Source organism: Anser cygnoides, chromosome 5, assembly GCF_040182565.1.
Source record: "Anser cygnoides isolate HZ-2024a breed goose chromosome 5, Taihu_goose_T2T_genome, whole genome shotgun sequence".
Taxonomy (NCBI): Eukaryota; Metazoa; Chordata; class Aves; order Anseriformes; family Anatidae; genus Anser; species Anser cygnoides.
Window position 1 is genome coordinate 6,654,676 of NC_089877.1, and position 22,345 is coordinate 6,677,020.

At 37.3% G+C, this 22,345-nt stretch overlaps 1 protein-coding gene and 1 long non-coding RNA gene across 8 annotated transcripts in view; one reads left to right on the forward strand and one right to left on the reverse strand.

The window, feature by feature from the left end:
- The window catches only part of LOC106033922 (uncharacterized), a 291,778-nt gene that overhangs the window by 73,175 nt on the left and 196,258 nt on the right, over positions 1-22,345 (forward strand). The gene's annotated exons all lie outside the window — the stretch shown is intronic.
- Positions 1,414-22,345, reverse strand: part of SYT9 (synaptotagmin 9) — a 70,100-nt gene continuing 49,168 nt past the window's right edge. The window contains exons 4-8 of one of the 5 annotated variants that reach the window (XM_066997913.1): positions 9,845-9,965; positions 8,572-8,743; positions 7,808-7,937; positions 7,046-7,202; positions 2,941-6,181 (exon numbers count right to left, since the gene is read on the reverse strand). In XM_066997913.1, the coding sequence (XP_066854014.1) occupies positions 7,095-7,202; positions 7,808-7,937; positions 8,572-8,743; positions 9,845-9,965 (531 nt within the window). In that variant the 3' untranslated portion in view covers positions 2,941-6,181; positions 7,046-7,094. Of the gene's footprint in view, positions 2,642-2,940; positions 6,182-7,045; positions 7,203-7,807; positions 7,938-8,571; positions 8,744-9,844; positions 9,966-22,345 lie in introns of those variants that run through there. The other 4 variants (XM_066997915.1, XM_066997914.1, XR_010831799.1 and 1 more) reach the window with 4 other exon arrangements.

A 22,345-nucleotide genomic window follows, 5' to 3' on the forward strand; every position in this document is an offset into this window, starting at 1 on the left:
TTTGCAGGTTTAATGTTGCAGGGTGTTTTATTTGCTATAGATCAGGCTTTTTAAGTGGGGGTTATTAACTTTTTGCTTGGCACTTTTAGTTCATTAATGGTTTGGTCCACAAAAGCTGCTGCAATCACTCTTGCAGCTGTCCCAGCCCTACTGGCGTTTTGTTTAAGGTCTGTAGTCTATGTATAAAGGCCTAAAGGATGGCTCTGCTGGAAAAGTTTATTGAAAAGAGCTGTGTGGATCAGTTTTGACAGAGGAAGAGATTCATAATGGCTTTTCAACAAAGGAATAGGAACATTCAAAACAGTATTTTTAAAAGATGTTAAAAACACTTTTGAAGTTCGTAAACCTCTTCTGCTCTAGTCTAGTTTGTGGTGGCTTATGGCGGGTGGTAAATACTCCAGTCGTTGCCAGGGACAAAATTTCTATACGTGTGTCTTTAGTCAATCTTCCATCTCTCCTGTGATTTTACCAAGCCAGCTCCCTGGAGCACTGATTTCCTGTCCATGTGCCTGTATGGAATGCAGAAAAACAAGAGGCTACCTAGGGCCTGCAGGTGCTGCCACTTGTAAGGGTAATAGTAACTTCCAAACTACAGGACTGTTTGCATTTCTTTGCCATCCGTCTTTGCTGTCAAATAGTCCCAAGAAGAGAACTGAGCTGAATTAAATTCCAGTTGCGTGAAATTTTGTGGCCACAGTTTATACGTCAGTGACCCCATATTAATGTAGTGCATACAAGTAGTCAAGATGTTCCAAATGAGGAGAGACCAATCTTATCCCTAAAGAAACAGAGAAACTCACACTGAAGTAGATGTCATGCACATGTAGAAGCCTTGCTGATGGATATGGAGTTTCAGTTGGCGTGAAATAAAACAAGAATATAGCCTTTTTAGGTGCAGTTGTATGGTCATACCACAGGTACAGCTGTGCTTTCTTTTCCCTTTCTTTCTGGCCTCTGCCAGTGGTCCCCTGGGGATTTCCCTGAGCTACATGTCAGGTATTGATAGGAGAAATGCTAACTTTGATAACCTGCCATGTTAAATACTAATTTTACTAATTTACCACACTATAGGTTGGTAGAAGTACTTTTGTGGCTTCTTGATTTTTCTTTTTTGATATTAAGTATAAAAATCATATTTGATATATCTAAAAATGTTTCTCCAACGATGATTGTGTCCATGGGACTAAACAGGAGGAGGGTTCCATATTCAAAACTCCAAATCTTTTTTGAGTGCTGTAAAATAACTATTGCGTTAACAGCTTTGTCCTTCTGGTCTCATTTACTTCATGGAAACAAAACGTCTTTGGAAAAAAAGTTGAGTTAAAACACTTCCAAAGTGTTTGCTGTGTGTTTCTGAATAATGAATTAAACATTAATTTATTAAATACAAAATAGTAGTAAATTACAATTGCACAATTTCTTACAGAGTTTTTATTAAGATCAAAATTACTTGTTCCGACTAGATTTATATAAATAAATCACAGTACATTTTTACTTGTGTTTAGAAGATTGTAATACATATTATAAAATTAAGATTGTTTTTTCCCTCAAACCATCACTGTGAAAGGAATCATGCATTATTTCTACTAAAACAAAATGCCCACCTAGTTGAGAGAGCCTTGATACAGGTATGGCTCTACTCTCCAAAATTAGACATGAAACATAGAGATACCAGGACTATTTACTGAACAAGAAATAATAAAGAATAGCACAATGTTCATGTGTTATTAAAAATGAAAGTATACCAAAACAACACAGCTCTCTTTGTGCATCTTTGCAAGGGGTATTAAAAATGACAGTTGGCCAGCATGCAACGGAGTAAAACATTTCAGTTTTACAGTGTCTACATCTGAGAAAAGGAAGGACAAACTAAAAAACCCACACAAAATAATCAAACAACCCAGATGCTTACAAGTTCTCATGTCATCTTCCCTTCTGTGCCATGCGTGCAGTGTTCAGTCAGCAGTTGAGTTAGTCCTGACGATACCTTTCCTGAATAGCGTCCATCTCTGCCCTCTGGATTAGTGCATTTTACAGGCCTTCAGGAAGGTGGAAGTCCTTTCAGAGAACCGCCGGACCCTGGAGTACTCCCAGCTGTAGTTCCTTGCCCAACCCACTGTGTCAGATACTAACTCTAAATGCAGCTCAGACCTGAATGTGCAGTGCCCTCACACCTTGCACAGCTTGGTTCACGTATCATTAAGGCTGTCACTTCCAAACAGAATTATGGTTTTAAGCAAGGCCTTGCAGTAAGTACAGCAAGAATCAAAGTGAAGTTGTTACAGAGTCTGTCCTGCTCCGATTTTCCCCAGCACAGAGGGTTTCTATTAAATTCCACAAAGTTGTGGATTGCTTTCTCTACATGCTTTTTTCCCTTTTAGATAAGAAAGCCATTGTTTTCTTGCTTGATACTGAGATGTAATTGTTTGACAACGCACTGTTCTAAAGGGAAGAAAACATTTTATTGATGACAATTCAGGCTGAGTTACCTAGTATGTTTTTTTCTTCTTTCTGTTCAAATGAATTCAAAATGCATTAAGAGTAATTTAATTTGGTAGATTTCTAACTGGGTCAAACAGACTCTTCAATTGAATTTCCAGTCCTCTTTCTCCCTTCCCCTTTATCGTTTGTTGCTTTTAAGCTAGAAGAGAATAAAGAGAGTTTGTAGCAATTTTTAAAATTTAATTTTTATTTTTTATTTTTAATGGCAAATAGGCCCCCTCAGTGCTCTAACACTGCCAAATTATAAAAGTCTAAATATATCTTTTGTACTTCTGACTTCAGGTGCTCAGTGTTGATATAACTATGCATAATGGTTGATGTTTAAAAAACAAAAATACATCCCAACTATGCCCTCAAACCAAGATGAGTGGACTAAAGTAACCTTACTTTGCATTCTGGTCTGTTGTCTCACTTCAGACCGAATGAGCAGTCTTCCTCTTTCTTTTTTTTTCTACCATACTTGCTTTCTGTTCTGCCACTCCCTGCCACAGGTTGCAATGTATGCATGTTGGTGCACTGCCAGGATTATTTACAGGGGAAAATGAGGCAAAAGAACAGAGATGCTTTTGATGTCTTGTGAATTCAGTGAAAATAAAGAAATTTCAGCACTCAGCTGCAGAAGGATTGTGCTTGTGAGTATTTTAGCAGGGGAATTTCACACAGCTTCCCATTATAATCTGCCTCAGTGTCAGTATCTTGGAAGGTTTTCTCACTGACTTTTTTCTTTCTATTTTTTTAATAATACCTGAAATTGTGGCTTGTTATGGAAAACTAAAATTAACAGTTTAATAGCACATTTTTAATGAGTGAAGAGGGATTAAAATCTTGCTGAGATGCATTTCTAAGGGATTTCCCTTTCTATTTTACTCTTACTGTACTTGTGATACAGCATAATTATTCATTCACGGAAAATAAGAAAACAAATGAGGGTTGGAGGTTCGGAATTATTCGTTTGAGCCCTTCTACTAATTCACCTTTGGGAATCATAGTTCAGAAAAGCATGTGTGAACAGTACTGGGATCACAATTATCCCTTGGTTTCCAGCTGGCTTTCTAGCAGTAAACGCTGTTACTTCAATGCACTGTTGCATTATTGTATGCTGCTGCTGTCTTCACATTTTAGTACCAGCCCACCAGAACCATACCATGGGAATGTTTGAGTTCTAGGGAATAGCATCGATTAACTGGAGTATAAAAGTGAAGAGTAAAGTATCCAAGTGTAGAAAACAACTATCGCCCCACTTCTGCACTTCTATGAAGAGGCATATATTTTTATAAAGAACACAGTAATGCCATAGCCTGAGTAACAGTTTGTAAATCATGAGTCAGAGAACAAGATTTAGGAGGATTTAAAAAATCATCTCTAACCCTTGAGGTGTGCTGGGTTCCACTTGAAATGCTTCCTGAACATAGAGATTTCTTCTTTGTAATAGAACTGTTTTCAAAATCATTCTCCTGATGCCAGCCCCTTGAGCATTAATGAACTGAGTATGGTATGGTAATAAAATCTAAAACATTAGCCATTATAATGATACTAGTTTTCTTTTGATGCCCTTTTCAGTCACTAGAGACAAATCTTAGAAAGGCTTTTGCTCTGTTACATGGAGACAAAACAAGCTAGCTGCATAGATGTTTTCCTTTTTACAGAAGCTATTGTTCTTTACATTGCCCTGGTAATAGCAATTGCAGTGGGAAAGCATGCAGCTGCCTGTTTTGCATCCCAGGTAGGGATGCATGTATAATGATTTGCCCAGGAAATCAAAGAACACCACTCCAAAGGAAAAGGTCCTCCTCTTTGCTCATGCATATCTCCTCACATTGGCTCCTGGGAGATGTGCCTGAGCAGAGAGTGCAGAATTTTGCCTGAAGTGTGAGGATCATGCATGAACCGTTATAAGCATTGTATTTATATCACTGGTCTGCTGACGTAAGGCTTCAGTTGAGAGTGTAGTGAAATGGTTTTGCTAGAGCTATTTTATAGCTGTATTTTTTTGTTCTTCTGGACATGCCCAGCTACCAATCTGAAATGTTCCTTGGGCAGGCTTTGAAGAATTGTTGAGTTTTCCGGGAGTGTTCTTCATAGTATGAGTTTTTTTTTTTTTAATTAAAAAAAAAAACAACCAAACAACAACAAAAAAAAACAAGCAATGGTACTTTTAGGACTTATGCTTTATAGCTGCACTACACCTTTACAACAGATCCAAGATTTTCTGCAAATGGCAAGCTGTGCTTTTAACGATTATCAATTCTTGTTTTCTGGAATACCCTCGATTAACAGGTTAAAACTAATTTTTCAGATTTTGGAGAAAAAAAATCAAATATTTTTTCAACCTGTGCAAGCATATTTGTGTCAGCTCAATTTACAAACTCAAAATGCTTGGTGAGCATTCAACACATGCAAGGTGTGAAGCAGTGTGTGTACATAAACTTACCTGAACTATATATAGTGACAAGGGCTCCCTACCTGTTATTATTTAGCAGGCAACTAGATTGTGTAAAATAGGCATACTTTGCCTTTGCACTTTTAAGGTAAAGATCTGTGTGTGAAAACTTGAATGAAATTATCTCTAGAAAAGTTTGAAGGAAGAGTTAACTCCATGCATGGGTAAATAATTGCCAAAAGTTATCTGAGGGATTCTTGTTCCAGACCTAGATTCCATCATGTGGAAGAATTCAGTACTTTGAATTTTTTTTTTTTTATGGTCAGAATTTTTCAGCGTTTACAATGTACGGTCATAAAAGATAGCCCTGTTATTTCTACTACAAGTAATAAAGTAAGTCTTCACAGGCAATATATATTTGAAACAGCATTTTAAAATGACATTGTGTGCATGTGTGTGTGCATTTGTGTCTGTGTGCTTGTGTGTATGATGTAACATCTCCACCTGCGAGTTGCTTCTAACCCTTTGCAGTGTCATGGACACAACAAAGAAACAGTGACTGGAAAATCATCTACAAAGGCTGAGTACTATTGACTTCCATATTATACAGATAGTTATCATCTTTCTAAAAGAACAGACTGTCATTACAAATGCTGGATGTATCTTGTTCTCACCCAACAGAACTTATTTCAGCTTTTTAGATTTGAAGGATTTCTGCAAAGGACTCTAATAATCTTATTTTCATGTAAGGTGAAAGGAGGCACCAACTGAGAGTGGGGATACAACCTTTCATCAGAAAATAAATGTCTGATAACAATTGTTCTGGGAAGAAAAAAAAAAAAAAAAAAGAAAGGACTTCCAAAGCTATCCATTTACACTACAGCACTTTTTTTTTTTAAATACAAGAACCGCTTTTGTTGCTGGTTCCAGTCCAGTATCTGTTGCTTTTCATTGCTATTATGTTACCTGTAAAATCTGGGTTATTCTAATGAACAGAACTTATGATAGAATTTGGGTAATGCTTATGACCATACAAATAATCTATCGGTAGCAATAGTGTTGGCTGGAGATCTAATGCTACAAGTGGATAACATTGGACTACTTGAAACCAATAGCTCTTCACACAGTAGAAGACTTGAGGGTCCTATTCAGCAAATATTCAGGGTCCTATGGCTGTGGCCACAGAGGTTCCAGAAGCTCTCGCTGAGTCTAATCCTGATTCAGGAACCAAAATGATATGCTGTGTATATATTTCTCTGCACAGCCGGGATGCGCTGGACACCCTCCCCCACTTGATTCCTGGGAAGGAAAAAAAAGTGTCTCTGTTTAGCTTAGTGACATGAAAATCAATCCACAGTAATGAAATCTAGAGAAGTTGGCCAGGCATGTTTGAAAAGAACAGGATGCCTGTGAAAAGGGAAGAGCTGTCAAAACCTAATTGTGGGCTCTGGCAGCAATAAAATTTATTGAAGAGGGAAGACAGGTTGGATATGAGGATGTAGCCAGCTTCTGCTAAGAGACACTTCTCCTGCTCTAGGAGACAGTAATTGTTGCAATATTCCTCGCATGCTCTCTCAAGCGGTCCCTATAACTGTTTGGCTAGAGTTGAGAGCTCAGTGATGTTTTCTAAATCCAACTCCCAAATGCCCAGGTGGGCGTTTCAAGTGTGGCATTTCAGCCAGTAGGTAACTTTTCATTTTGGGCACAGAAATATGGGCAGAGCTCCCGCACTTTGCTTGATAATCCTCCACAACATACTTGTCTGTTGGCACCACCCATGCTCTGAAAAGGCATAGTGCACTCCTGCTGCAACAGAGCTTGTGAGTGTTCAAAGGTCTCCCTGCTGCAAGCGCACTGCTGTGCTCTTCAGGCACCAGTAATTGCATATGGAGACATGGTAACGCTGTGGTATTTTTGCCATTTTGTTACATCTTCCTGTTGCCTGACCATTATTTTCAACCACATAGGGTTGAAAAATTAAAAATTATTAAATTAATTATATTACGAAAAAAAATAAAAATTATTATTAAAAATAAACCATGGGAACACTTAAGAAGCAATTTAGTCAGATGATTGAATTTTTGTGTCTCATGAATCAGGATTAGCATTCCCTGTATTGGGAGGGGAGAGGATTAGACAGAGGGATTAAAAGGACATCTTTACCCCACTGGACTCTGTGGAATAGCCCCTGAGGATATGGCTAAGAAAGAGTTCAACAGGAATGCCAAATTTCTGCTGAATAGGTTAAAAGGGTGAGGAAGCCTCTTCGGCAGTCATCCAAGCGCAGAAGACCTGCATAACATTTCTGCTGAATAGGGCCCTAAAGACAAAAAACAAAACAAAACAAAACAAAACAAAAAAATAGGAACCTTGAAAAGTTTTTCTGATTGTGTGGCTTCTTATTAACGTCTCAGATCTCGAGAGACACTTAAACATTTTTTTTTTTTTTTCATGGCAGTTAGACATCCCTTGAGATTTGCTAGTGGCATAGGTGATACAGTCTTACAAGAGAAGAAGTCAGATTAGGTTTTTATATAGAAAAACAGTAGGTCTTGGTTATTCCTTAAAAGAGGTCTATTTCTTTGTATCAATTACCAGTGAAAGTTACCCAAGATCCTAAGTAAAACAAATGAACAAAACCAAACCAAACCAACAACAAAAACCACCACCGCCACCAAAACAAAATGGAACCCTTTATCTAGTGTATAATGTTTGTGGTTTTCATGTATATATTAGACATTTAAATTCACGGGAATGGAAAGTAATTAAAGGAGCAGACTTTGTTACTAATATTGGTATTTCTAAGCCCTTTTCTAGGATTTACACGTGGATCTTAGTTTTGTTTGTAAAATTTTATCCAACTTCTGATGCCATATGGAAGAATTTTAACATTATAGTAATGGGGAAGCAAGAAATAAGTCTTACCTCTGCGAGAGGATGCCAGTGAGCAATGGGTTTCCGTGGGTATGAGAGCATTTCATTCCAGTGGTCACGACCTAGACTTTCTGCATCGTTGCCTACTTGGCATACTCCAATGACCTCATTGTGACCTACACTGTGAAAATGTTCCATAATATGTTTTTCTTAAAATTTTACCTTTAGAATCATACCATTTCCATATTTCATTAGAGACATTAATCATGGATTTTTAGAATTAATTCTAGACCCAAAATGTAATGAACTATAAAATACATAGGTTGGCTCTTTGCAATCAAAATAATTTAATGCCTTCCCCATTGTAGCATAAACTGTGCATTTGTATGCATTTATTTCATTTTTGTATGAGGAGTGTACAAAATTCTTTGCTTGTGCTCTGTAATTAGTTGCAAATACAGAACTAAGCCACAATTTTAGAAATGGAGGTGTGTGTCTAAGGAGTTAGTGTAATTGTTCACAAACAGTAAATTGGTGTGTGGACTGTCTGATTGTATGTTCAGTTATTTCCCTTCTGCTAAGTATGTGCAGCTTAGTTATGTTGGTTATGGATAGAAATCTGTATTTTAAAATTGAGAAAGGAAATGCTGCCTGACAATATGAGATATTTTAGTCTTCTACCAAACTCAATATGACAAATTATTTAATTTCTTATATATTGGAAGAAAAATAATGACTTTGTTTCTGGATGCAGATCTACAATGAGAGGTTTTGAGCCAATAGATCATGTTATTTTACAGGTACAGGTATCTCACCGGTCATAATCCATAACAGCTATCGACAAGTTAATTTGGTCAATGTTTTCTGGAGGGACGTCAAAGACTATGGCTTCATTGTAAACGGGATTAAGGGTATTCCTCTTGGTGGAAGTTTTTCTTTTCTTTAGTCGCCTTCCTTCACACATTAAAGAAACCTTCACGTAGGGATCTGTGTGAATCATAAGAATAATGTTGGTTTTCTTTTGTTGTACTGAAGTAAACATAAATGGAAAGTAAAGGGAGTAGTCTCTTTGCCCATACCTGCTTGCAGAATTAATTACCTGTACCTGACTGGAATTTGAGCTTCTTTATTACCATGGAATGACTGGGAGGTAATGGACATTGGAAAGCTTTACATTGTTGAATGCCTATAATGAACAATTTCGGTTCAAGAAGTTCTTTTTTTGTGTACTGACCTCTCAAAGGGTATTAAAATATCTGCTGAACTATGTTATACAAGACTCTTTTATACAACAGCCTATGTATCAGTGTATTTATAACAGCGTAATTATTACTTCTACAGATTTGTAGGACAGACAGAAGATGATAGTATTGTACACAGTAGGATTTACTGATGTATGGTGTAATATAATTCAAAGTGTAAAACTTAGTCGATTATGTTTCTCAAGAGAATTATAATTATTTGGGAACTCCTGAATGCAGTTAAAACAAAAATAAAACCAACAAAAAAACACAACCTATTTCCTTGTAGCTCCTTTCTGGAAGCTCTGCAACTGCTAGTATGGCAAATAAGTCTATGAATTCTTATCTGAATTAATTTCTTGTTTTCATTAGCAAATTTTGCAGCTGTTGTTGATAAAAGGCTGTGATGATCACTGTTTTGTCCATATCCTAACAGCAGCAGAATTGGCTCAGTGGCTCTTGGAGACTGTCAAGGGTCAGTCTGCCTCTGTGTCATAACAAATAGTCTTCTGTACAACACAGTTCCCGATGTTAGGAACACAGTTTGGCCAGCTAATCCTGTTTGGAATCATAGTGGCTTTAGAAATAATAATTCTGGTTTTAGAATAATTTTAGAATAATTCTGTTTTTAGAAATAATTCTCTTTTTGAGAGCAGAATATTTTAAACTGTTGGTTAAAACAGAATGAGCTAAAATATATTGTTTACTTCTCAGAAACTTCTGTACTTAAGTGACTCAAGAGCTTGCAGTGTAAGTGTTTTAAAAAAACAATTGACAGTGCTGGAGTTCTGTGACTCAGCAGGAATATGGGACAGAAATCCACCTTGACCACTAAATAAATTCCTACCTGATGCTCCTGTGATATCCATTGCCTTTAAATTTCTTGCCTTTATTATTGTAATAGTTAGTCTACCAGCTGTTGGAAGGTAGCAGAGTGAAAACATCAGGTCACCAAGATCGACGTTATCCTGTTCCAAGGAAAGAGAGACAATGTGAAGCAATAATAACAATTTTTTCCCTAACCATAACATGAGCTAAAGGTAAAATAAACCTTTGGGAATCTACATTTCTGCAAGCAGAAGCTGAATTCTCATTCTGAAACCCATCTGGAAAAAACAGCCACTTATTTGCATACAAGATTCAAGTCACTACATTTGTTGCTAGACCATCAAAGTTGTGAAGTTTAAATGTGGTTACATTTTTTAGTACTCAGTCCTTGGAGATGAAATGCATTTAAGTAATGAGGTATAGTGTGAGGCATTGGAATGTGTTTGTTCTGTTTTGTGTTTTGAAGTGATTTGTGTGTAACGTTGTCAAGTTGCAGCAGATCTCTGTGCCTTTCCTTCTGGTCTGCAGAAGGATGCCCATACTGAGGTTCACAGAACGAACATTGCTTGGACAAAGTTTTCCATACTTCCATAGACCTATTTCCTGTAGCCCAATATTTCATTCTTGAGTGAAGAAAGTAAATTCAAAACTAAGTTCTAGGTTTTATGCTCACATACTGACACAGGAGTTCTACTTCAGAATACCTGGCATTTGCTAGGGTTAAACAGGTACTGAGTCTAGAGGCAAGCCCTTGGGAATAGGGAGGCCTGGGATACAGTCTTTGCTGCAATAAATAAATAAATCTCTACAGGAAATAAAAAAAAAAAGCTTCAGAAAAAAGTTGATGAGAAAGGACCTCTTGTCTTGCAAGAAGAAATTTCTTGTCTAAAGTAGGAGACATGGGGTATGAATGGAGTTCTCCTACGTATCCCACCGAGAAATTTGTTAGTGGGAAGAAGATGACAGATTGCTTCCAACAAGTATTTTCTGAGAATGAGTGGAAGAAGCGCCCCACTGGGGACAGCAGGTTGTGAAAAAGTCAGTTCCTGTAATCCTTATATTTGTTTTGTGAATTTCACCTCAAATGAACTTTCTGATTCACTGAAAATATTTGCCTTCTAATTTTCCTGTGATACTCAGTTCTGTAGCCAAGCCTAACAGAAAGTTGTTAGATGGAAAAGATGGTGTTTTTAAATGTATATACATAAATTTGGGGCCCTTGTCCTGTTTTTAGGCACTTTTAGATGGACAATCCTTCAGTTTTTGAATGTTTGTAGAACTTGACACTGGAAATGGCCATCAGAAGGGGGATATTCTTCTACCTTGACTGCCTCACTTATCTCATGATGCTACTGCTAAGCTCTCCCTTACTTGACTACAGACCATGTAAGCTAAGTGCTCTCTAAGTATGGATCAAGGGATGCATTTTGATTTGTGTAAAGATCAAAGAATCTGTTGATAAGTCTTTAGTAGCTGTTTGTAATAGCTTCTGTCCCGCACATACATGTGCATGTACCCTTCCCCATCTCCCCTTTCCAATCTCCCTCTCTCCAACGAAGGGTGGCGGAGGACATAAAAGGCAAGTGAAAATACCTTGAAAGGGCTCCTAACAAATCTGTTCGTCTCTGAATTAGCTGCTGTGCAGACTGATGCCCAGAGCCTATGAGGTCATTGTATGTAGCTTTGAGTTAACAGGGGAGCTGTGCAAGACAAAGAGTTGTGGTCATTGTTGCAGAAAAATGTATGTCAGAAGGGATTTCAGAAAATATGTGCATTCAGGCAGAAATGGGTCCTTTCCTTCTGCTGCTTGCTATTGAAGAGAGCTTCTGTCAAAGAAGGAAAATGCTGATAATGTGGGCCCTTTGTCAGTAATAACTAGCTTTTAACCCTGACTTAACTTTGTCAACTGTCATCTCTTCCATTCTAAAGATCAGTGTTTTGTGGTGGCTGTAAAGCTGATAAAGGCTGTGACAATATCAGGATAGCTGATATGACTCACCCTCTTTAGAGTCTCTTGCTGGATTGTACTTGGAAGCAGACCTGCTGCAACACTGTGCCACTGACTTGCTTTGTGGGAGGGTCTAAGTGCTGTTGGAGAAGATGTTGCTATTAAGTCCTACAGGCTTACAAAGCGGTGTCAGCATATCCAGGAGAAATTTCTCTTGGCTAACACCTGCACTTAACTTTACAGGAAGACAGTTTTAGGGGAAAGAATTTTTCCCCCCCGTGAAGAAGAAAAACTTCCAGAATTTTAGTTCCCCAGCTCTGAGGTGCTAAGATTCATAGCCGTAGAATTCTTTCCTGTGCAGCTAACCAAGCAACTCTGAGGGGGAACAGAATTTCATAAGCCACTCCAAGCAATTAAGAGAAGTCATCTTTTGGCAATTTGGGGAATTTGTCACTCTGGCAGATTTTGATTGACAGGTTATTTTTCAGGAATTGGTCACAAAATTTTAGGAGAAGATAGCATTGTTGAATTACTTAGCTTTCTTCCATCATAAAAATAAAACAAAACAAACTATAAGGCATCTGTTGTTTTAACTGATATGTTGGAATATTTAGATATTGTCAACTATGGCAGAGTCATTCTGTGCTCAGCTTTAGTGCTCCACTTGGTAACTTAAAAATAATAATCATATTAAAATTATTTTCAGTGCCTTCTCCTGAAATTACTAATTGTTAACAATTAGCTTACATGATAAATCACTCCCTAGTACTGTGTCAGCAGCTCTGTGCTGGTCTTCAGCTGAGTGTAACTCATCCTGTTAAACAGGAGGATGTGTAATCCTAAAGAGAACTGTGACAATGGACCCTTAATGGCTTCACTTATGATTCCTTGGAGGCAGCGTCAAGAAGCTCAGGTCATCAAACCTTCTCAGTGAAACCTGTAAGTTGCCTGATAGAAAAGGAGTTTCTGACAAATGGGGATGATTTTTGTCATCAGATTGCTCTTGTGAATGACTTATCCTTTCTCATAAATATGTTTGCGTACAGAGAATAGGAATCCAAAAATGGACAGCAAGGGATGGAAGGAAGAAAGATGAATCATAGGCCATGAGTTCTCCATTTGTCTCTGTTTTAGAAGACGTAGTCCTTGAGTTAGACAATTATAAGTTTTTATACCTGTGTCTTCAGAAACTTGTGTTTTGATTTTTGGAGCAGACAAGCTGTGGTAGGTCTGCTATCATGCAGTGCCACACTGTGCCACTCTAATTAAAGTATATGCCTCAATTATACCAGGTTCCTCAGCTCCCCATGTATAAAAAGACAGCCACTACTATTTTTTTTTCCTGTTATGTTGCAAAAATAAAATAATGCTAATTAGGGATTATGATGTGCTAAGATGTAGTTTTATGCATCTCATCAACTTAACCATTAAGGGGAGCACTTGCAGGCAGTTATGCCCTTGCTTTTTTCTTTTAAAGTTGCTAACTGTTAAAATAGTTTTTCAAGACGCTAGCTATTTTAGAGATTTTAGATTTTTATTGCTCTGTCAGCTGTACAACTCAGACAATGGTAAGCTCCCATACTACCTCCTTTAGCAGTTATACAGGTCACTGGAAATGAGGAAAAAAACACTGGAGGTTTTGTGAAATGAGATGATATCAGTTTGAACTTCTAAAACACAGGATTTATTACCACTATAATTAAATTCTCTGTTTATTTTTTTCTTCCTGCTAGCAAAAAAAATTAGCCTAAATTTAAACAAACAAACAAAAAAAACCACCTTCATTGTTATTTCATAATTTTTACTGGAATTGTGCTTCTATACTACAAGGCAAAATTTTCTGTACATTATTCTAATCTTTAGTAATGTGGGGGTTTGAATTTTGCATGGATTCACTTTAGAGGTGGTTTACCCTGCTAAGACAAGGACAATTTAAATATACTAGGCATATGTGTTATGTCAAATGAATTAAAAAATACTTTAAGAAGAGCTATCTGCTTTTTGGGATATAAATTTATTAAATCTATCATCTGTGTTGAGAAGTCTGGGTTCAGATTTGAGTGATATAAAATATTCATTCAGTTCAGGCACGTGTCCATGACACAAGTTTTATGCAAAAACCACACTAGAAAACACTTGAGACTCTAATTTGTTTAGGAATGATTGTAAGTTATGTAAGGTGTCAAACATGAGGAACTTATGAAGTTAGCTCTAAATTTTCAATTATTTCTTCATAGAATTATTTTGAGTTATATGTATGAGAAACGTGTGTTGAGGAAAAACTCTTTAGAAATGTTTGATATTAATTGGATTTGCACATGAATAGAAGAGTGCCAGCTGCCTTCTCATTACACAAGGATTCACATTTTAAGATGACTAGAACAGATATAACTGGAAAACTCTATTTTCATGACATCTTAAATCAAAGAAATGAACTCTAGTCAAGCGGGCATTTATTAATGGCTCAATCAAATTATATATACAGATATATGATTAAGTAAAGTTTGAGGAAAATGGGAATGGTCTATCTTACACAATTATTCTTTCAATACATCAATGTCAGACTATATTTGATGTTTCAAGTTAATTTGCAAATTCTATTATTTTTTCAGTGTGATTACATTTTTTACATTTCATTGTCTTTCTTTTATTCAGGCTTTTCTTAGAAAAAAAATGAATGCAATTAAGTAAAAAAGTTTTGAGAACTATGTAGGCAAAAATGAACCTGATTTCACTTTCTAGAGAAAAATATCAAAAAACAATTCTGAAACTTGATTCCACAGCAGTGAAGGAATCTATAAGAAAGCGAAAATGTTTGAATGTAATTCACTCTGGATTTTATACTGCTTTGGCTACATAATATAATGTTCATGTCAAGTCACAGGTTGGTTATCCACTTGCATGTATATGCAACTGTACAAAGTGTGCATAGAAGCTAGTCTGAGGGGATGAATAAAAAGGCAAAATAAGAAAGGGCACCTTTTAGTTCCTAGTATTCTCTCCATGAGATTGTCTGTGTCACAGCATTTGTTACTATGCACTATTGATACTATGCACTATTCATAAAAATGCTGAACCTGTGTGATTCTTGCATAACTAATACAATGGAAAGTATCACGAGCTTAAGAATGTAAGTAAAACAACAACAACCACCTTATAAGGAGGAAAGAAAGCACTTAGGCCAGCTAACCAACCAAAAGAATATTTTGTGTTCTTTTAAAACTCTTCCTCTGACAGTTAAATTCAGCTTTAACTTTGCTTCTTAATCAAGAAATTCTTAGGAGGAAATTCTTTCCTATGAAGGTGGTGAGGCCCTGGAACAGGTTGCCCAGAGAAGTTGTGGATACCCCATCCCTGGAGGTGTTCAAGGCCAGGTTGGATGAAGCCCTGGGCAACCTGGTCTATGGCCCTGGGCATCCCTGCCCATTGCAGGGGGTTGGAACCAGATGATCTGTAAGGTCCTTTCCAACCCAGGCTGTTCAATGATTCTATGAAGTATGTAGCTCGATTTTTTTCTCTGTTAGGATTTATATTACTAACGATAAAGTGATGCCATAAAAGAGCTTCTACTACCTTTTCTCTTAGATATTCTGGAGCATCGTCTAGTCAGATGCCTTGGCTGAGAGACCAATTCTGAATGCCACAACTTTGTGCTGTACTTCTTAGGGACTGAAAGAACAAGGAATCCTTTCTGCAGAATAGCTGGTAGAGAGCCACTACAATTTTCAGCTCAGGGTGCAGATATTCCTGCTTTAACTTATTCATAGTTTTGCCTAGCATCTTGGCAACTTCTATATAAAGACAGTATCAAAAGTAAAGCAACAAGCAAATAGCATATATTTCATTACTTTTTTTTTTTCAGATTTAAGAAGAGCTCCACCCTTCCCCACCCCCCACCCATCAATAACAATGTTCTTTTTCATAATTCTTTTATGGTTTGCTCCTCTTCTGCATATTGTTCAAAACTGTACATTGGATTAGGGTCATAGGGTCTTTTCCATTTCACACATAAAACAGGATAAAGTTATACTATGGTGTCAGTAATTCTGTGTCTCCACTTCATGGACTGGAGATCTTTTTGCATGGAATTTCGTCTTTTTCTTCTTCTGTTTCCATCATCCTTGTGTCATGACTACTTTCCTTTAAGGCAGATTGCTACAGTCCACATAAGGAGGATCCTCCAGACACAACTTTGTGTTGTGTCAATCAGTCAAAATATCCTACAGTGTGGGTAAATGGAGTTGACGGATCTGAATTAAAAAAGGCTAATGGTTCAGAATAAATCCGGTTAATGTCTCTGAGGACATAACTCGTAACTTGGTCTTGCCACAGTGTCCTTAGGAAGTCAAGGACAGAGGCCTTCTCCTGTAGGCAGTCAATGTACTTATCTCTCTAAAGGCCCAATGTCTCCATTGTCATCATTTATATCCTATGATTAGATGGCAACAATTAACTGAAATTGCCTTTCCAATCAGCTGCATATTGTCTTCAGTTATCTGAATGCATTTACAGAATGTATTTATTCTTTCTTAGTCATTTCAGACTATTGGTAAATTATTCTTTAATAAGATATTTACTTTTAAAAGCCTCTATTCAGTAAAGACAAACTTCATACACATTGTTATTTTAAAATTTACGCTTAAGTCCTATAGATTTTACTGGCTTTGAATCCTTTACATACATTTCTAATTCAGTAGCCCAAAGACTAAAGTGCTGCATCTGGGCCTAGGAGTGAATCTAATGAATTATCCTGTAGCTATTGAGATAGAGATAATGTCTTAATTTGTTCCAAACTAAACTGATGAACTGGGGAGATGGCCTGAATTGAGCTAATGAAAATTAGTAGAGACATGGTTGGAGAAGTGGACATACTTGTCCTGTTCATGTGTGTGTGGCCGTGTCAGAAGTTGATTTCAAAGGGAAAACAGAAATAAAGAATTCTAAAAATGAAACTTCTCTACAAAGTTAATGCAAGTAATTTTTAAATTCCTTGTGAGTTAAGAGGGTATACACAGAGTTGTTTCTGAAGGGTTGCCTAGATGGCATTGTTGGTCAAAGAAAGATGTAGCTGATCAAAGTTTAAGTTTCTCCTTGCAAATTAAGCTGTTCCTCTGAAAAGTATTTTGTTTTCTTGAGTTGCTATTGCTTTATGCATCTCTTCTGTGACTTACTGCTTTCTACAAAATATGAAGTACTGTATGGATTTAATAATACATAAAGTCTGCCTACCCTTCCTCAGCCTTGACTCTTCCAGAAATTGCAGTGTATCTTTTATCATTTTGATTGTTATGGGGAGGGGGGATGTGTCTGTGTGTGGGGAAGGATAGGGAACACTTGAGAGCTGAAGAAGATCATTGCATCTTTCTAATCTAATATTTAAAGATGAAAATGTCATAACCTGTAAGATGTGACTTTACAACTGAAGTGCTGTGGACAGATTTGCTCCTCTATTTCTTTCAGTACATTCCACTTCATTATATTCCACATTGTCACTGTTTATAGGTTGCTGCCTTAGGTATTATACTTCAAAAGTCTTTTGAAATGGAAGCCTCTTGAGGGTGGGTTTGATGATTTCACACTGCTAGAATACTTCAGTACAGAGTTGACTCTGGAGAGAAGGCAGTAATGCTTTAGAAATGTTGACAAGCTTGGGAACAGCAATGAAATGCAAATTGTTCTTTACAGGAATGGGTGTTTGGAGAACTATCTTGAAAGAAAATCTAGGGGGAGAACTTCAATTGGGAAGCAGAAGAGTTTTAATGTTAGGTGACAATTGTAAAAAATGGAAGGACAGGTAGGTGAGACAGACAGGAGATGCCTCACAGAGGGCAGTTTCACAAAACAATCCAACCGTGCAATCTGAAAGAATGGACAGTAGTTTCCCAAAGTGAGGACCAAAGCTTTTAATGAACATCTGTCAGTATAAGTCATGTCAATACCTGTATTTTTTCAGTAGACTGTAACTGACTGGGATTAGACCTCAATTTTATGTGAAATACTGAGATCCAAAAAAAATAAACAAACAAACAAACAAAAACACCATAATAAAACAGGTTACTGCCATTGTAGCACCAACTATTTCACAATACAAGGTAATCTGGGTGGGCCAACCTTACTGATGTAAAAACCCTTGACGAAGATTGCACAGACAGAAGGAGATGTGAAAATAAACCCTCAGGGTTTCAAGGCTAAATCCTGGCCTGTTGTAAGAAGGGGAAGGCTAAATTACATGTTGAGTGTTCAATATCTCTAGGCAGGCATGAGCTTGAAGAAGATGAAGCGGCAAATCCATTCTACCACACAAAATTACTTCTGCCATGGATTACTCAACAGTTACCTCTTGCTTCCGTTCTGACATAAATTAAAAGTAATGTTTAATTATCTCAATATCCCACTAATAATGAAAATTTCAAATACCTCTAAGAAAAATTGCAAGGGAGGAAACTGGTTTTGAAAAGAAGTTAACTAAAAAAAATATTTTAATCCAGAATGTCTTGCCCATTAACACTCTTTCTTAATGTGTTAAAATGAAAATGTCAATTTAAACTAAATTTGTATGCAGATTAATGTGATAGCCTTTCATTTTATCTTGAGTTACAATGGCTTCACATGGACTTATAGCTCCACTGAAATACCAAAAGACTCTCTAGCTTCTAGCCCCACTCAGTTACCCGTTCGTGTACAGGCACTGAAAGCATGCAGTGTAGCAGGGATATGAGGGCACTATTGGGCCTTGCTGGCTGCAGCTGCCCTCCTGCCCCAGGCCGTGGCCCAGGACTCCACTTGGGCCCAGCTACACTGTAGGATGGTGTCCAGCTCCCATCCACCCGTGTGCTCCACCAAGCCAGGCCCACCAGAGGGATGCCCTCCTACAGGCCCTGGCCTTGGCCGTCCCCAGGGCTCCCCCAGCTCCTGGCCTGTCCCACAGTGCCAGGCTCCAACACGGCTCCTAGCAGCCCAGCCCCAGGGAGCTGCAGGCCCTAATCGTGCCCTGACGCTGTCTTAATTAAGTCTCACAGAGCAGCCGTTCGGCAGAAAAGAGCTGATATGGACATGCTGCTAACGTGAGATGAAATTAAAGCTATAGGCCCTACTCGCAGTTCCTCACTATTCCTTAGCACTGAATGTCATTCTCAGTGCTGGCATCTTCTGTTGTGTAAAGCAGCCGTCTCTTATATCATGAATTCTAATCACATCACCCTGAGGAGGAGAGAAACAAGTATGTGGGTAGTGTTGAAAAAAGAAAGTCACAGTATCAGGGGAAAAAACCTCCTTTTCAGTCTGTATAAGCACCTATGGTGTTTTATGGATGGATCCATTATGATTACATTGGGTGCTCTCTGATGACTTCCTTTCTACTCGGGCTTAGGACAGATTGTATTCAAAATAGGTGATAAAGAAGGGTCATTTTTATAAATCTGAATCTATCTTTATTCTAAGTCTGTACAAGTCATTTTAGTTTTGAACAAGTTAATATGAAAAAAGAGAACGTTCAAAAAATATATAATGTACTTGAAAACTAGAAAGCAAATATCAACCTTTATGTCACAGTAGCATGTAATTCCTGCTATTGCAAAGCTTTTCTCTGAGAATTTTTTTTTTTTATCATATCTTTCTTGTTGGGTTTTAGGCATTTGCTGTGTGAATCTATCTAATTTCAGTAGAGCAGATATGAGAGTCGGCTGTACACTTTTCTGGGTATGTGCCCTGGAAGGCCAGGAGGCAGTTATTCTGCTCAAGGCTCTCATGGAATGAATGCAGAAGCTAGAACAGCATGTGTTCATTGTTAATTGTAAACAGATGGTGAAGAAGCACTGTACCCCTAGATTTTGACTACTGGAGTATAATGGACTCCTTTTGCAGACTACGATAACTACTAATTAGTGTACTGCCATTAATCCAAACTTCATCTAATCATTTTAAAAGTTCTTGTGATATCTGGAAATCAAATCCAAATTCAGTGACATCCCCGACGCGCCTTTCTATTTCTCTTTCTCATCCTTTTTGGTTTCCTTAAAAAGTGATACAAGAAGTAATACCTCAGTTAATAAGGTATACCTAAGGCAGAATTTTCAAAATTTTCTCTCTCTCCCTTTAAGCTTAGTGGCCATTTGATAGGTGGAGAAAGATGTGTAATTTTATGAATATTTCTCATTTTTTTTCTAGGAGTTGCAGAGACATTTTCTTCATTGTCACTTCAGTGAAATATATTTATTCTTTCAAATAGGCACCTCTCATGGTTTTCCTTGTAATTTTAAAACCAGTCATAAAGTATCTCTCCACTGAAATTTCTTCAAGGGATTTGATCCTCTAGAGATGACAATTCTGTTGTTGTGTTATAGTTCCCCCCCCCCAGTTTGAGAACTACTCTGTTTTTTTTTGTTTGTTTTAAAGTTTTTCTAGAACTCCCTTATGTTTAAATCTTGTTACCTCTGAAAGTTCTCTGGTTACTGTTAGTGTAACTAAACACAAAATATTGGCTTGTAATCTGTTAATCTGTCACCTGTAATGCACCATCCCCAAAAATATATGGAAGAGAAAAATGATGAAAAGGGATCTTTATGGCTTAAAAACACATCTGAGAGCATTCCACATAACCTGCCATTAAACTGAATGCACAACTAAATTTAACATGCATTTTACTAGTAACACTTCTCTGTAAAATTACCCACTTTTAACAATAGTAAAGCAATTTCAATAGAAGTTTCATTTACTTCTTAGTAATTTATTTAAATGGGTCATGAAGAAAAGAAAATCACTGCAAATTTCAAAGTGAAGCAGCCAAGGTAAAGAGACTACTTCACTACTAGCAATTCTCTGTTAATGGATTGGGTGAAAAGGTGTGCAGTCACACTGCTTTAGTTGTCCTTGCATGACCATTCATTGTAATTGCACGTTACATGGGAAAAGAATGTAATTATGGATGCTAAAGTTAATTGTACAAAGCACATTTATTAAATATGTCAAAATAGACAAAACACCTAAGTTTTCAATACTGCAAAATTGTCTCATTTTATGCTTTAGAATCTCTCTGATTTTGAAATACAAAAGAAATTAAAATAATGGAGGAAGGAAGGACAATAAAATCAATGATAATGACAGTATCATTTCAGAAGTGTGGAAAACTGCTTCCATCCTTGATTTATCAAACTGTGCTACAAGAAGAATTCCCATTTGAATCAGGAGAGAAGTCAAATTTTTGGCTTTTTTTTTCTTTCTTTTTTTTTTTTTTCAGGGTGAGAGGGAACCATGGGAGATAAAGGTTTGATGGAGCTTTGAGCAACCTGGTCTAGTGGGAGGTGTCCCTGCCCATGGCAGTTGGGTTGGAATTAGGTGATCTTGAAAGTCCCTTCCAACCCAAATCTTTCTATGATTCTAAGGGAGGCTGTTCTTTTTCCTCCCAGAGATAATACTGCCAGTTTCACAACAGACTGCTGTGTAAAATCTGCCAACTGCATGATGTGCCAATATGCTGTTGGTATATAACCCTCTCAGGGCAAACCTCCCTGACTGACCTGAAATAATGCCATGGAATCTGTGGTGATCAAGCAAGTAGGGGTTGCTTTTACCAGTTCTCTTAGGCAATGCCAGAAACATTTCTCTGTTTCTCAATTGTAGCTGCTGATGCTGCTCAAAGGGTCGTGCAAATAAAGTGACCCTCTTTTCTTCTGAGATTATTCTGCACTATTGCCATTCTGACACTAAGCTACTCAGATGTGGGGAAGGAGATTTTATACTGTTGCTGTGTATCATTCACTTACCTTGCAAATGAGTAGAATATTTTAACCTTGGAGCTGTTAAGGAGTTTACCAATGTAGCACTACATCTACTTAGGAGCTGTACAGAAAAACAGCTTTAAATTAAAACCAAAGACTGTGAGGAAGCTAAATGAAAGGGAAGGAAAAGAAGACAGAAATCTATTTTAGAAAATGTAGATTCTGAATTCAAGTGTATCATTCAGGTGCCTACGGCATGAGCAGGTGAAAATGTGATTGTGTAGTGTGATAACAGTTCTTTTTATGTAGTAGTACTTCTCTATCAGATGTGCTCATGCCTCCCTATTATATTTAGACAAGTACTGCTGGCAATTTTAGGACCACTTTAGTGAGCATGCACGGAGAGTAGTATAAGATGCATGATAAAAAGAGAGCACTAAGTATAGATACAAGTGCTTTAGTACTGTAAGTCCATAAAAGTGAGTCAACAGAACTTCCTTCTCTTAGAGACTTTTCTTTTTACTTGTTTTACTTTGCATGCACTACATGTACGATATCATCTAGAGAAGAAAAGGATTTTTTTTGCTATGGCTAGTTTTACTCCCTTCCTGATGGCATCACATGCATTTGCGTGACATGGGTCAGGGTGAGTTGCCCATGCTTCTGCATGGTTATGTTTATACTCAGAATAACTGGTGTTATTATGTACATACTACCATGTGGGTAGGAAGAAGGTTGCATTTTTAGAAGATCTGAGACTGACTTAGTATCGTGGAGTCGCTTTAATGCCTTCTCAAATTTTTCTTTTAGTTGTGTGTAATTTAAACAATATAATATTTTAGAAATGAAGAAAAGG